General features: G+C 38.1%; 1 protein-coding gene across 1 annotated transcript in view; it reads left to right on the plus strand.

Annotated features, from left to right (window-relative positions):
- The first annotated feature begins 11,400 nt into the window (after positions 1–11,400).
- LOC149212365 (uncharacterized) overlaps positions 11,401–14,932 on the plus strand; it is a 32,296-nt gene continuing 28,764 nt past the window's right edge. The window contains exon 1 of the mRNA XM_089388661.1: positions 11,401–11,655. Within this exon, the coding sequence (XP_089244787.1) occupies positions 11,508–11,655 (148 nt within the window). The 5' untranslated portion in view covers positions 11,401–11,507. The remainder of the gene's footprint in view (positions 11,656–14,932) is intronic.

Genomic DNA, 14,932 nt, shown 5'->3' on the forward strand with positions numbered 1-14,932 from the left:
AACATGGATAATGGAGCCATGTTTGTCATTTAAAATTTGTAGTCCTCGAATAGATCTTTCTAATGAGGTATTGTGCACATTAAAAGGAGATCGTACGCCAGAGCTATAACCTCGGGAATTTGATGTACTAGTTTACCCAAACAGAGCCCATAGTTTGGTGCTTCATCTTCTAGGGTTAGGTTTTTGGATGTTTATGGTTTTACATTGTTTGTCAATAATAAATAGGCCTTTGAGCCTCATTTTAACACAGTTCAGAGGCATGTAGTTGCCACATCTCTTCTCAGAGATAAGCTATCATCGTCCGAGCTAGTATTATTTCCATTCTGTTTGTAAGAATATTTTGGTATTTGATATTAATGAAATGAAGTTTTATTTCTACTGCATCTTTGTATTTATGGTTATATCTATAATTTTTTGCATTCATGTTTAAATCTGGATCAGTGGTATCAGAGCGGTCTTCCCTTTCTCTGTTTTTTTTTACATGTCCTCAACAAGGTCAGGATATAAGGAGTTAGTGCTCAATCTAGTTGAACCTTTGCAAGATCAACCTCACAAATCTTGACGACCACCCATTGGGGAAGAAAATAAAGATGAGAGGGCAGGAGATCCTATCAAAAATATTGCTCGAGGAGGCCCTCGAGAAACAAAGGAACGCGATGATGGATAACTTTGCCCAAATCCTTCAACAGTTTCCCACTAGCGGTGCATCCACATCCAAAAACCACTCTAGAGGCTCCACTCCTTTTAAGGTGCAAGTAAACTTTGACATTCCCATATTGGATGGCCAAATAGATGCAAATGCTATAGATAAATGGTTAAATCTACTAGAAGGATATTTTTTTGTTCATGATTTTTGTAGCTGAGAAAAGATTACTTTTACTCTTCTTAAATCCACCCCCCACATCAAGGACTGGTGGGAAACCTACTGTGAGCATAAGGATGAAAGTACGACTTCACTGTTTTCAGTTGCGACCACTTGGAACTTTTTTCGGGATGCCATCAAGGAGCAGTACTACCCTGTCAAGAGCTATGACTATAAATACATAAAGTGGACAACACTGCAGCAGGGAAGGGACCAAGATGTGCTAGAGTTCACCAATGTTTTTCATATCCTTCGCACGAAGTTAGGTATCAAGGATTATGAGAAACATTTGGTACTCAAGTATCGTTACTACCAACAAAGTTACATCCAAGACGAGATGGATTTCGTAGACATATCCTCGCTCGGCACAACATACGATACGCCATAAAGATCAAGCAGAAGTTTAAACAGAAGAAGCAAGACTTTGGATCTGCAAATCCAAAGCAAGGGAAAGGTGCCCTCATACTGTAGAACAAAGGACAAAGCCAAGGCGGGGCATCCTAGGATAACGTGCCAAAGCCGCAAGCAAAGAACAACAATGCGAAGCCAAAGAAGGACACAGGAAAGTGGTGTGCATTCCATAAGAGCTCCACTCACAACACAAGTGAGTGTCGGGCGAAGTAGTCATTGGTGGCCGAGATGAAGGCTTCAGAATCAAATGCATGTTCCGACTCTCAATCAGAACTCGACAAGGGGAATGAAAAAGGGAAGCAGATTATCGATGTAAAGCCTAACGCCACCGTTGCCACCATGAAGATCCAGAAGGAGGAACCCAAAGATATAGAGGAGGAGGAGCGCCTCTTCCACTCCCAGATGTGGGTAAAGGGTTCCCTGATATAGTTCATTATCGAAAATGAAGGCCAAAAGAACCTCATTTCGGTAGAGGTCGTGAAGTGACTGGGCTTACTGAACACAACACACCCACAACTGTACACCATCCAGTGGCTTCACTAAGGACGGGATCTTTGCGTGAGCTATCAGTGCCGCCTTCCATACAGCATCAAGCCCTTCAGAGATGAGGTATTATGTGATGTTGCTCCCCTTGATGTTTGTGATGTATTATTAGGCCAACCATACTTATGGAAGCGACATGATGTCTACTATTCAAGGCCTCATGCTGTTATTGTTACTGTGGGAAATAAGTTGTATAGGATACCAGAGGTAGCCCCACCTACCGCCATCTCTTTGGTTATTGCAAAACAATGCAGTAAGCTCATTTCCAAATTGGGAAATTTGATTTTCTGATGATACGCCCTTAGGGAAAGAAGAAGACAGTGGCAACAACCTCCAGACAGGGCCCCTTCACATGATAACAATATATGGACGAGGTCTTGGAGGAGTATGAGGACATCTTCACCTCCCCTACAGGGGTGCCTCTGCACTGTCAGGTCAAGCACTCCATCGATCTGACCCCAGGTGCGTCATTGCCCAATGGACCAATCTATCGATGCTCCATTATAGAGAACAACAAAATCAAGAGGCAGATTCAGGAACTGTTGCATAAAGGTCACATTCGGTTGAGTTCATTGCCCTATGGGAGCCCAATCGTGTTGGTACAGAAGAAGGATGGGACTTGGAGACTCTGTATTGACTATCGGGCGCTGAAAAAGATCACTGTCTGGAATAGGTCCTCGATCTAACAGATTGATGACCTTCTAGACCAACTCAAGGGGGGAAAATATTTTAGCAAGATAGCCTTGAAGTTCGAATACCACCAGGTACCAATCGAACTCTATGATGTGTGGAAGACTGCCTTCAAAGGCAAGGAGGGCTTTTTCGAATGGTTGGTTATGCCTTTCAGGTTGACGAATGCTCCTGCAACCTTCATGAGGTTGATGGATGACATCTTGTGACCATTCACCAACTCATTTGTAGTAGTATACTTGGATGACATCCTGACCTTCAACCAAAGTTGGGAAGAGCACCTCCACCACATCCGACAGGTTCTCCAAACACTGTGACAACACAAGTTGTGTGCCAATTTGGAGAAATGTAATTTTAGCATGACCCAGGTTCAGTATATGGGACACATTATTGATGAAGGGGGGTGAATGTGGATCCAACCAAGATCCAAGTCATTTGGGATTTACCAGCCCCAACCACTCTAACAGAGCTATGCAACTTTCTAGGTCTTGCCAATTTCTACTACAGGATCATGTTGGGATTCTCTCATATCACTTGGCCCTTGAGTCAAGTCACCAAGGGAGGAGCGAAAGAAAAATTCTTTTGGTCTAAATCTCAATAGAAGGAATTCATAGAGTTGAAAAATCGCCTCTGCTATGCACCAGTTCTCACTTTACCAGACTTGCAACAACCATTTGAGATTGAGACGAATGCCTTTGACTATGTTATTGGGCCAATCCTTACTCAATAAGGGAATCTAGTGGCATATCACAATGAGACACTTTCAGACACAATCCAGAAGTATCCCACTTATGACAAAGAGATGTATTCCATTGTGTAGGCATGCTGACAATGGAAGCATTACATTTTGGGGAAGGAAACAGTCATCTACACATACCACCAACCCCTATAATTCATACAGACATGAGGGAAGTTGCAAAATGATCACCATCAAAAGTGGTCCACATACCTGCAACAGTTCCATTTGAATATCAAGTATAATAAGCGCAACAACAAGAATGTTGCTGATTGCCTCAGCTGACCACTGATCATGGCGTTAACCACCACACTCAAATCTTGTAGGAATGATACTTTTTATTGGCCCCTTCACTACAAAAGTGACCTAGAATTCGGCCACACATACTAGACGCTCTTGGAGGGTCAACAAGTTCCAGATTTTCACCTCTAGGATGCCCTGTTTTGGAAGCGCACTATAGTTAGTCTGTTGGGCATTTTAGGGTCGAGAAAATGGTGGTAGTACTACAAAAGTATTTCTATTGGCTGAATCTTCGACAGGATGTCGGGAAGTACATCAGAGCCTGCACTGCCTATGTCATTGCCAAACCGACCATCAAGAAGAAAGGCCTCTATATTCCGATGCCTACCCCTAGTGGACCTTGGGAATCCATCTACATCGATTTCATGTCGGGCCTTCCTTCTACTAAGCATGGAAACGACTTTGAATTTGTGGTTGTCCACAAATTCTCGAAGATGTCCATTATGGTGGCCTGCAAGAAGAATATCACAACAGAAGCCACTACTAAACTCTTATTTGAACGGGTGTGGGTACACTTTGGGATCCCACAGTCTATCATCTCAAATCAAGATAGAAGGTTCCTCAGTACATTTTGGTCCAGTATTTGGTCGATGCTGGACACCAAGCTCATTAAGTCCACAACTTTCCATCCCCAAACTAATGGCGAGACAAAAGTCGTCAATAGGATGATCGTACACAATCTGCGCATGTACAACTCAAAGCATCCACGCACATGGGATGAGAGTGTCCCCTATGTCCAACACAACTATAATTGGGCTCTCCAAAGTTCGATTGGTCACAACCCTTTTCAGGTGGGCTTGGGAATCCAACCACTATGTCCCACTGATGTGTCCATACCATTTGTAGCTACTCAGGTAGATTTGACTCATGTCCAGTTTGAAGTCGATAAGGCAAACAAATTCATTGAGCACATCCAACATATACGCCAGCAAGTCCAAGACATTCTAGAGAAATCAAATTCCAAGTAAAAGCAACGACATGATCAACATTGGATGCCACGCAAGTATCAAGTGGGCGACAAAGTCTGGTTTCATTTGCAAAAGGAACACCTTACTGGAGCCTATCGGAAACTCAAACCACTCTGATATGGTCCTTACACCATTACCAAGGCTATGGGAGACAATGCATTTGAGCTCAGCATTCCCCCATTCCTTGGCCTGCACCCAATATTCAATGTGGACCTCCTTCGACCATACTTCCCACCATTGCTATACACATCAAACATTGTAGAATAAATCACACTTACAAAGTTAAATCTAGATTGCATGGAACAAGGTACATTTGATCGTATCATGGACACACAAATCAAGATCACTCAACAACAAAGGATCCAACTATATTGAGTTGTCAAAGCAGGCCAACTCCTTCACTAGGGCATGTGGCTCACCAGGGACCAAGTTCAACAAAACTTTCCTCATCTCATGGAGGAACTCAACGCAATGGGGACCAATTCTTCTTAAGGGGGGGAGGAATGATCCAGGTGGATATTGGTGGCCACCCGCCTATTCCACTTGGACCCCCACCATTGTTTCTTTCATTTTTCCAGTTTCCTTATTTGTAGCACAATTTACTATTTTTGGCGGTTTTTCGGGTCTTGAACTTATGGAGATGTTTTGAGGCCCTAAAAAATGGGACCAAAATGGGTCATTAATTGATGTTGGTCATTCAAAAGTTGTAGTCCTCAGATAGATCTTTCTAAGCAGGTATTGTGCATGTCAAATAGAGATCATATGCACAAGTTACGACCTCGAGAAGTTGATATACCAATTTACCCAAACGAGGCCCATAGTTTGGTGCTTCATCTCTTAGGGTTAGGTTTTTGGATGTTTATGGTTTTCCATTGTTTCCAAATAATAAATAGGCCTTTGAGCCTCATTGTAACATAGTTCAGAGGCATGTAGCCGCCACATCTCTTCTCAGAGATAAGCTACCATCGCCCGAGCTAGTCTTATTTCCATTCTATTTGTAAGCATATTTCAATATTTGATATTAATGAAATGAAGTTTTATTTCTAGTGCATCTTTGTATTTATGGTTGTATCTGTAATTTGTTGTGTTCTTGTTTAAATTTGGATCAAAATGGGTAATGGGTGGAGTAGAAGAGCTGAGTGTTGACGTTCAACTTTAAATCGGTGACATGCCCGACACTTTGCTACATATTCTACAATGTTTTTCTCATACCAGGCAAAAAATAATTCTTTTTTCTTGCAGAAAACAATTTATGGTATCTATGATGGGTAGCATAAGGTCTTTTATGAAATTCATCTAAAATTAATTGTTTAACAACTTGTCGATTAGGGACATATATTCTTTTCCTATAGGTTAGTAAATTATCTTTATTATAGCCATACTCAAGTTGATTTCTAGAGTTATTCTCCTATTTAGTTTGCAGCCATAGACATTCATATTCAGGATCTCTTAAGGCAACTTCTTTAATATGATTTGTAAAGTTAAATTCTATTTGACTATAATGGATTTCATACACACAATGCAACTTCCTACTCAATGCATCAACCATCCGATTTTCCTTCCCTTTCATATTTTTTATGTTGAAGTCAAATTCACTTAGAAAAGAAGTCCACCGTGCTTGAAGGGAATTAAGATTCACCTTCTTAAATAAACTAGTCAAACTACTATGGTCGGTCATTAAAATGAACATTTTACCCAACAAGTAATGCCTTCATAGCTTTAGGGTGTGAACTACTGCAATTAACTCTAATTCATAAGCAGAGTATATTTGTTCGTGATCTTTCAATTTCCATGATTCATAAGCTACTAATCTACCTTCTTGCATTCGCACACCCCCATCCCTTCTTGTCATGCATTTATGCAGACCACAAACTTTTTTCCTGTTATTTCATTTCTTCGCACTAGGGTTGTAGCCAACAGATGTTTTAGCTACTCAAAACTATATTGGAATTCCATTGTACACTTAAATGCTTTTCCCTTTTTCTGCAAAGAAGTTATAGGATAGGAAATTCTAGAAAATCCCTTTATAAAGTAGTAGTAATACCCCGCAAGACCCATAAAATATCGAATGTCTACAAAAATTTTAGGAATAGGCCTTTCCATAATAGTTTTAACTTTCTTAGGGTCCACAAATATTCCTTCCTGAGAGATTATATGTCCCAAATATTATATTTGGTCCTTATAAAAGTCACACTTAATATAATTAACATATAGTTGATGTTCACGGAGAGTTTGTAATATTATTTACAAGTGTCTCTTATGTTCTTCCAAGCTCTTTTAATAAATGAGAATATCATCAATACAGATGGAGACAAATTTATCAAGATAAGGACTGAAGATACCTTTTATAAGACTCATAAATGTAGTTGGGGCATTAGTAAGTCATATGGTAGGACGACAACCTCATAATTCCCATACCAAGTCCTAAACATTGTATTATAGATATCTTCTTCTTTGATTCGTATTTGGTGATATCCTCACCATAAAACAATTTTAGAAAAAATTGTAGCACACTTGATTTGATCAAACAGATCATCAATCCTAGGATATAGATATTTGTTTTTAATAGTTAGTTTGTTTAGTTGTTGATAGTCAATACAAAGTCTCAGAGTTCCATCCTTCTTTTTAACAAACAACATAGGGGCCGCTCAAAGTGATACACTTGGGCGAATATATTTCTTATCAATTAGCTCCTACAATTGCATCTTTAACTCTATTAATTGAGGTATGCTCATGCAGTAGGGTGCCTTTGAAACTCAGGTAGCTCCTGAGATCAACTCAATAGTGAAATCAATATCCCGCTTAGGAAGTAACTTCAATATATCGTCTGAAACACATCGGAAAAATATTGAAAAACTAACAAATTCTCCAAAATTGTTGTCTTGTTTTTAGAATCAGTATATACTTGGACATCATATATTTGAAAACCCTTCCTAATACATTCTTCTAACTATGAGGATATTTGAAAACCTCTTCATTCCTTAAATTTATTTTTTAACACCTTATTCATTAAAAAAATTAATTGTTTTATCTTTACAGTTTACTAAGTACCAATGTCCTTCCAACTAATCCATACCAATTAAAATGTCATAAGATCCTAAACGTACCATATTCATATTTACTTTAATTTGTTGGCTTCTTATTTCAACAAGGGGTTTCAAATTGATTTTTTTTATTAAGAATTTTAATGGATTATACTTTCTCGCATATTTGTTATAAATGTATGTGAAAGGAATTTCTTTCAAGGTAAAGTTATTATATGGAATATTTGATATTTAATACATGAATATTTTAATTATTCTTTCATTAACATTAGACACAAGGGTAATAACTCATGAATCTGATACTTCGAGTTGTAGAATGTATTATAAAAAGTAATGTATATTTTTGCGGATATTGGTGGGTCTTCTATTCCAGTTACGAACTTCGATAGCTAGTTTTGATTTTTATCCACCATAATCCTTAGTATTTGTAACTGATTTACTAGTGCTATCCATTCTCTTACAATCGGTCTTGATTCAACAATATGCTAAAATTCACTGTGATAGAATTCTAATATACATATAATCTGGTAGAGTTTATTGTAAACAAATATATACTACTTTTGAGTCAGGTCATTTTTCTGTCCTTCAATGTGTATATATAAACCTTCAGTCGCTCATCGAGCACTGTTCCTTTCGACTATTAATTAGTTGCTCAATTTGTATATTCTAATTCGGTTAGTTATATATATATATATATAGATATATATATAGATATGTGTGTGTGTGATCATATAATTACGCCGTAAGGCGTTTCCCTTTTAAATCAACTTTCCTCTTGGGTTACGTGTACATTTCTGAGCCTTTGATTTAAGTGTTAGACGATGAAAATAATCTCATCCATCCAATTGATTAGACAGGTATACGATGAGACCCCGCAGATAGATGGTTGCCCTCGCTTGACGCTATGCTACTTCCAGGTGTACTTGCCCTCGCTTGGCGATACTATATTCCAGGACCCTGGATCTGTGGAAATCGGCTTCAGGAGGTAGAAGGAAAAGAATCAAGATGCCGAGGGGAACTCTGGAGGTGCTGCTCGTCAACGCCGAGGGGCTGCAAAACAGTGCCGAGGGGCTGCAAAACACTGATTTCCTCTATAATATATTATCATCCGAGCCGATCTCTTACGTTTTAGGCGATCTGATAAATCTTTGGATTCGAATATTGCTAATGAGACAGCTGAATTATGTGTTCTGGTATATGTTCAGTTGGATCTTTGATTTAATTTTTCTCTAATGTGGTTGTGGTTGCAGGTAACATGGATCCCTATGTCATTATCCAGTGCCGAACTCAACAACAGAAGAGAAGCGTTGCATCCAGCGAGTATGCATATTCGTATGGTTTTAGCCGTGTATTGAGAACAGATATTATTGAGAACATGGCTGACTATACTCCCCCTGCAAACCTTCATAATGATCTTTAGTGGAAATCTCTATTTCAGGGGAGCCAATTTTGGGGTCGGCTGGGCAGAAGGTAAAACGAATTTTTCCATGTCAAATCCCGCCTGGAAAACCTTTAGTACTCATTTTGATTATCAATCACCTTCCACGAAGGAGAGCCTTAGGGAATCCTACATAGTAAGCCATAAACCAACATTTTTACATAGAACTTGGGGACTCTGCAATTCTCAATGTAGATTTAGTTTTTCATTTATGTTTTTCAGGCCAAGTTTTATCCAAGTATCTTTTCTCAACTTCCTCTGTTTAGGTAAGAGGCTACATCACATCCTATGATTTTATGCTCCGTAATTTCCTTTCTTTTAATGGTTTGTTTGCAGCGTTCAAACACTTGATTTAGACTTTCTATTTTTTAACCTCTTTTGAATGGTTTGTAAATATCTTTTATGATCTTCACTTATATTTTAATGATCTGATTCCTTTTTCAATGCAGTGGCTATTGACGGGTTTTGACTTTGGCTTTGGTTTTTCATATCAGATACTATATCAGGTATTCCAGTGATCTCAGTGATCTCAGACTTTTAAGATTCAGGGTTTCCAGTTTGACACGCGCATTTTTGTTGAGAAAATTAATATGTTCAAGATTTTAAAACATCTTGTAGGCACCTGATAATGATCATTCCTTCGATTTGCACTTGACTCTAGCTAACCTAGAGCATTAGCTGTGATGAAATGTTTTATTGGACAAAGAAAACCCTTTCTGATGGACCATTGTAGAATAACTTGATTGGTTAGGTTCTCAACGTTATACCTCATTGCTTTTTTGACCTTAGGATACCAATCCATGTCATCATATCTGAAGTAATATACCATTCTAATCTGTGTAGGACTTTATCAAAATCAATCTTGAGGAGCAGATCTTCTTGATGAATTTCTCCAGCCCACTAGATAGTTTTCAAGCTTAATTTTTTTGTGGTTAATGCCTCTGCAGAAGTCTTCAATGCCCTTTGTTGAATCCAAACTTTCTTGGGTGTGTTGAGAATGCTTTGGGCATACGAGAATGGCTGGAATCTAATGGTCACCAGTAGAATTGAGTTCCCTCTGCGAACCTGAATTTTGTTTTTGCATTCCCGGAAGCATTAGCCTGCTCGCATACCCCACCCTGCCAATACCAAAATCCAAACAGGATTTAGTTTTTCATTTATGTTTTTCAGGCCAAGTTTTATTCGAGTATATTTTCTCAACTTCCTCTGTTTAGGTAAGAGGTTACATCACATCCTGTGATTTTATGCTCCGTAATTTCCTTTCTTTTAATGGTTTGTTTGCAGCGTTCAAACACTTGATTTAGACTTTCTATTTTTTAACCTCTTTTGAATGGTTTGTAAATATCTTTTAATGATCTTCACTTATATTTTAGTGATTTGATTCCTTTTTCAATGCAGTGGCTATTGACGGTTTTGACTTTGGCTTTGGTTTTTCATATCAGATACTATATCAGGTATTCCAGTGATCTCATCATATCTGAAGTAATATACCATTCTAATCTGTGTAGGACTCTATCAAAATCAATCTTGAGGAGAAGATCTTCTTGATGAATTTCTCCAGCCCACTAGATAGTTTTCAAGCTTAATTTGTTTGTGGTTAATGCCTCTGCAGGAGTCTTCAATGCCCTTTGCTGAATCCAAACTTTCTTGGGTGTGTTGAGAATGCTTTGGGCATACGAGAATGGCTGGAATCTAATGGTCACCAGTAGAACTGAGTTCCCTCTGCGAACCTGAATTTTGTTTTTGCATTCCCGGAAGCATTAGCCTGCTCGCATACCCCACCCTGCCAATACCAAAATCCAAACAGGATTAAGTTTTTCATTTATGTTTTTCAGGCCAAGTTTTATCCGAGTATCTTTTCTCAGCTTCCTTTTTTTCAGGTAAGAGGCTACCTCACATCCTGTGATTTTATGCTCTGTAATTTCCTTTCTTTTAATGGTTTGTTTGCAGCGTTCAAACACTTGATTTAGACTTTCTGTTTTTTAACCTCTTTTGAATGGTTTGTAAATATATTTTAATGATCTTCACTTATCTTTTAATGATCTGATTCCTTTTTCAATGCAGTGGCTATTGACGGTTTTGACTTTGGCTTTGGTTTTTCATATCAGATACTATATCAGGTATTCCAGTGATCTCAGACCTTCAAGATTCAGGGTTTCCAGTTTGACACGCGCATTTTTGTTGAGAAAATTAAGATGTTCAAGATATGAAAGATCTGTCAATGTGTTTAATTCTAAGCAAAATTCCATGCATAGTTTTTCCAGTGATCTCAGGCCTTCAGGATTCACGGTTTCCTGCTTGATGCACCCATTTATGTTGAGATATTTTAGATGTTCAAGATTTGAAATGTCTGTCAATGTCTTTAATTCTAAGCAAGATTCTGGATTTGTGTTGATTTATATGTGCAGTGGCAATGTCTATCCACTTGTGATTTCTGCACATCCCTCAGAACCTAATCAGTTTGCCATTGGGTTGACTGGGCGTTGTCTCAACACCAGCTTGTAGAAGTGCTTCCATGTTCACATTGTCACCCTACAGCAGGGAAAACCAGAGAGAGCTGTTGAAAAGGAACATGAGAGTTTGCAAAGGCAAACAGGATGGAGGAAAAAAGAAGGGACACATGGATCAGTTTTATAAACATCGGGCATCTTCCAGAAAAATAAGTAAGATACTTCTATCCTAGGAAGTTCACAGATTTATATTATGTAAGAACAAGAAACCAAAGACAAAGTTGCAAACTTATGATTTTCTTGGGTTAAAAGTTCATGTGTATAATCATTGGTGTGTATGCATTAGCAGCTTGTAGTTGAGCTTTCTGATACGGATTTATTATATAGACAACAAGGCTCCATTTTTATATCACCCAGAAGACACAAAAGATATAAATCAGTAACAAAGGAGGCCAATTAAAAATCTCTGTAACCCAATTAATTGTGTAAAATGAAGAATTGAAAATCGTATCATAACTCCAATATATGGAAGATGTGAGGAAGCAGTTCGATCATAAAAAACAGAAAAAAATAAAGACTGAATACAATATCTTGCTACTAACTATTAACATCTGTGGATAACATAGCATCCAGAGTAAATAACATTCATACTGATCATAAAGACATGATACACAACTCCTTTACAATGAAGAAATAACAATGATTTGATTAAAAGAAAACAGCATTAGAAAAGTCCAGATTTTCATAAGCATATAGCAGTAGGTTACGGTTAGATTACTGTGAGATCATCTCCAAGGCATCTAAATGTCTCCCTCCTTAATAGTCTTTTTCTTCTTCTTGTTTTCACTTTTCGCTGTTTGACTCCTATGCTCAGTCACTGCAGCTAGATATGTTCAACAGAGGCATCCCAGGGCGATATATCAAATTTGACTTATCCTCCATAACAGGTATTAGGCTCAAAATATTCTGCAAAATAAAATCAGATTATATCTATTACAGCTTCAAGCATAACCTTTTTGCGCTATTTTTGACACGTGGAACTACCTAAATCACGATTTCTTAATGCATTTGATTCATCTGATCTCAGATTCAAATGGAAAAGGTAAACCACTCATAAGATAAATTATATCAATCAAGTGAGAATGAATATAAATTATATAAATAAACTGTATGTCGCATTCAAACTACAATCTTATATTGCATGCTGAAACTCATTCTCTTCCTCTTAGTCTTAAGAGAGACTACTCTGAGGAACAAGCATAAAGTAATTAGACAACGAAATCTCCCCACATACAACTGTAAACAGTGCATGCCCAAACCAATACTAATGACTGTCAATTATCACAACAACACTGGTTTAGAGGTTTCCTTGGAGTGTATAGCATAAAACCCATTTGCCAGCGCCTCCTTCAGAAGAATCAATCACAGCTCAAATAATAGAGCAAATCAACTGACACAACTGACTATAGAGGAAAAGTTTTTTAAGGTGTTGAACCACACCTCGTAAGATTAGTACTTGGCAAACATGGCTTTTACCGGTATCAGAATTGACCAAAGCTCTGGTTAGAAACTCATTGGCAGTAGAACCCACTTCCTTAACTCTCCACAACATATTCTCTGATTGCCCTTCTTTGTACCAGAAAGCCAGAGGACCATCCACAAACCAGCCGGGTAGTATAAGGTTGACTAATACTTCTGTGAACCTTGGTACTATTGAGGTGGCAATGCTGTATTCAAAAACGTATCTGATCCGTAGTCCCTTCTTTGAGCCATGTGATTATCCAAGGCATCTGAAGTCATGAATCCAATGCCTCTGCTTTCATTATTTTCGGACATGGAAGATTTAATCAACAACTTTGCCCAGTAACCATTTACTGAATTCCAGAAAGTGACTTCCTTACACAAAACTTCTAAACCTAATCTTTTAGATTTGAATGAATTTCAGCACATTTTACACACATTGGAAAAGATATTCATCCATATGCATTCTTAAAATCTCAAACCTGCTTTACAATTTTTACAGAGAAGATATGCACCAATTTCTTAGTTTACCCAAACCAGGTCTTGAAGAATACCATATTACCATCTCCCAAAAGATTTTATACCCAAAGTTCCTGCTACTGCGCTGCCTCATAGAATGCACACTATCTCCAAAGCATAAGAGTCTTGGTTCTCTTTGACAATGAAATCTATCCAAATATTTAATGAAAGACTTCCATACCCAAACTAATAACAATAGCTTCCATTTTCACAGCCTCAGAAAGGCAGCAGAGAGGTTGTTTTAATGCCTAGTGAATGTGGTATTGCCCTCAACAGTGATAAAGGATCCCACAATATCAAACATTGCTCAATTAGTAAACAAAAAGAATGGAAAAATCACTGAAACAGTAAACAACTTTTCTGGCACTTCACTCATCATCATCCCTCATCAGGGATGAAAAGAAAGCATAAATGATTTATTGAGATTGAGAAACAGTGATTGATACCATTGACAAATTTTATTTAGGGTGTAAAATCGTTGCAGTCATGTTCGACTATGAATGATCATTTTGGAGATGATAATTTTGATGTTTTGTATTCAGAAATTCATAACGCATTGAACTCCAAAAACAAAAAAACCATCAAAGAAAATCCATCACTTTTCCTGAACTTTCTTGACAATTCTCCGGGGGTGCAGACATTAGGGATAATCTCTCCAATTTGACTGCAATCTCCTCAATATCCGCCTCTATTTCCGTTGTATTGTCTTCAGGCGTATCAGTCATTAAACTGATAGCTTCATTCCTTTTCCAATGAGCCACAACCTTTCTGATTTATAATCAAAGGCAGCAAATTTAAAAATTTCACGCAGGCTTTACAAGGGGACTATACATCTATTATTAGTGACAACCTTTTTAAAGGATTTACGCTACAAATGATTCAACAGCAGTTTAATACACTTTCATTCTAATACAATCATGCCTTAATACCAACAGACAACCCCCTATGAATGTATGCAATAGAGGATCAGCGTTTAGAGTTCACACCCGACCATCATAATTAAATAATAGAACTGTCTGCCGCAGACAGACTAGGCACACATTAATCTACCGCAGCAACGCTCTTTTGAGCCCGCACTTGTAAGTTCAACCACACGTAGTTGAGAGCCCTCTCTGCGCAAACAGCTAGGAACCACTAATGAAAACCACGCAGAATAATGAAACTAACTCTGTATTCGACCAAATAGAATAATGAAACAGTCACGTATATATAGAATATAAGGTTTTACCATCGCCAAGCTGCCTTAATACACAAGTAATTATATATCACATGCAATCAATCACGCATGTTAGGAGCTGCGGAGATTCTTCAACTTTCTGGTGTATTTACTTCTTCTGTTACTGCTGCCACTGGTGCCTCTCCCTCAGCTGGAGCAACAATTGCATTCCTCTGCTTTGTTTCTGCATTCTCTGGGCACTCAAAAGCTCTATGTCCCAGCTTATTGCATCTG

This window comes from Pinus tabuliformis, chromosome 1_1 (genome assembly GCF_031772625.1).
Source record: "Pinus tabuliformis cultivar Carrire ecotype Pingquan chromosome 1_1, CPIR1, whole genome shotgun sequence".
Taxonomy (NCBI): domain Eukaryota; kingdom Viridiplantae; phylum Streptophyta; class Pinopsida; order Pinales; family Pinaceae; genus Pinus; species Pinus tabuliformis.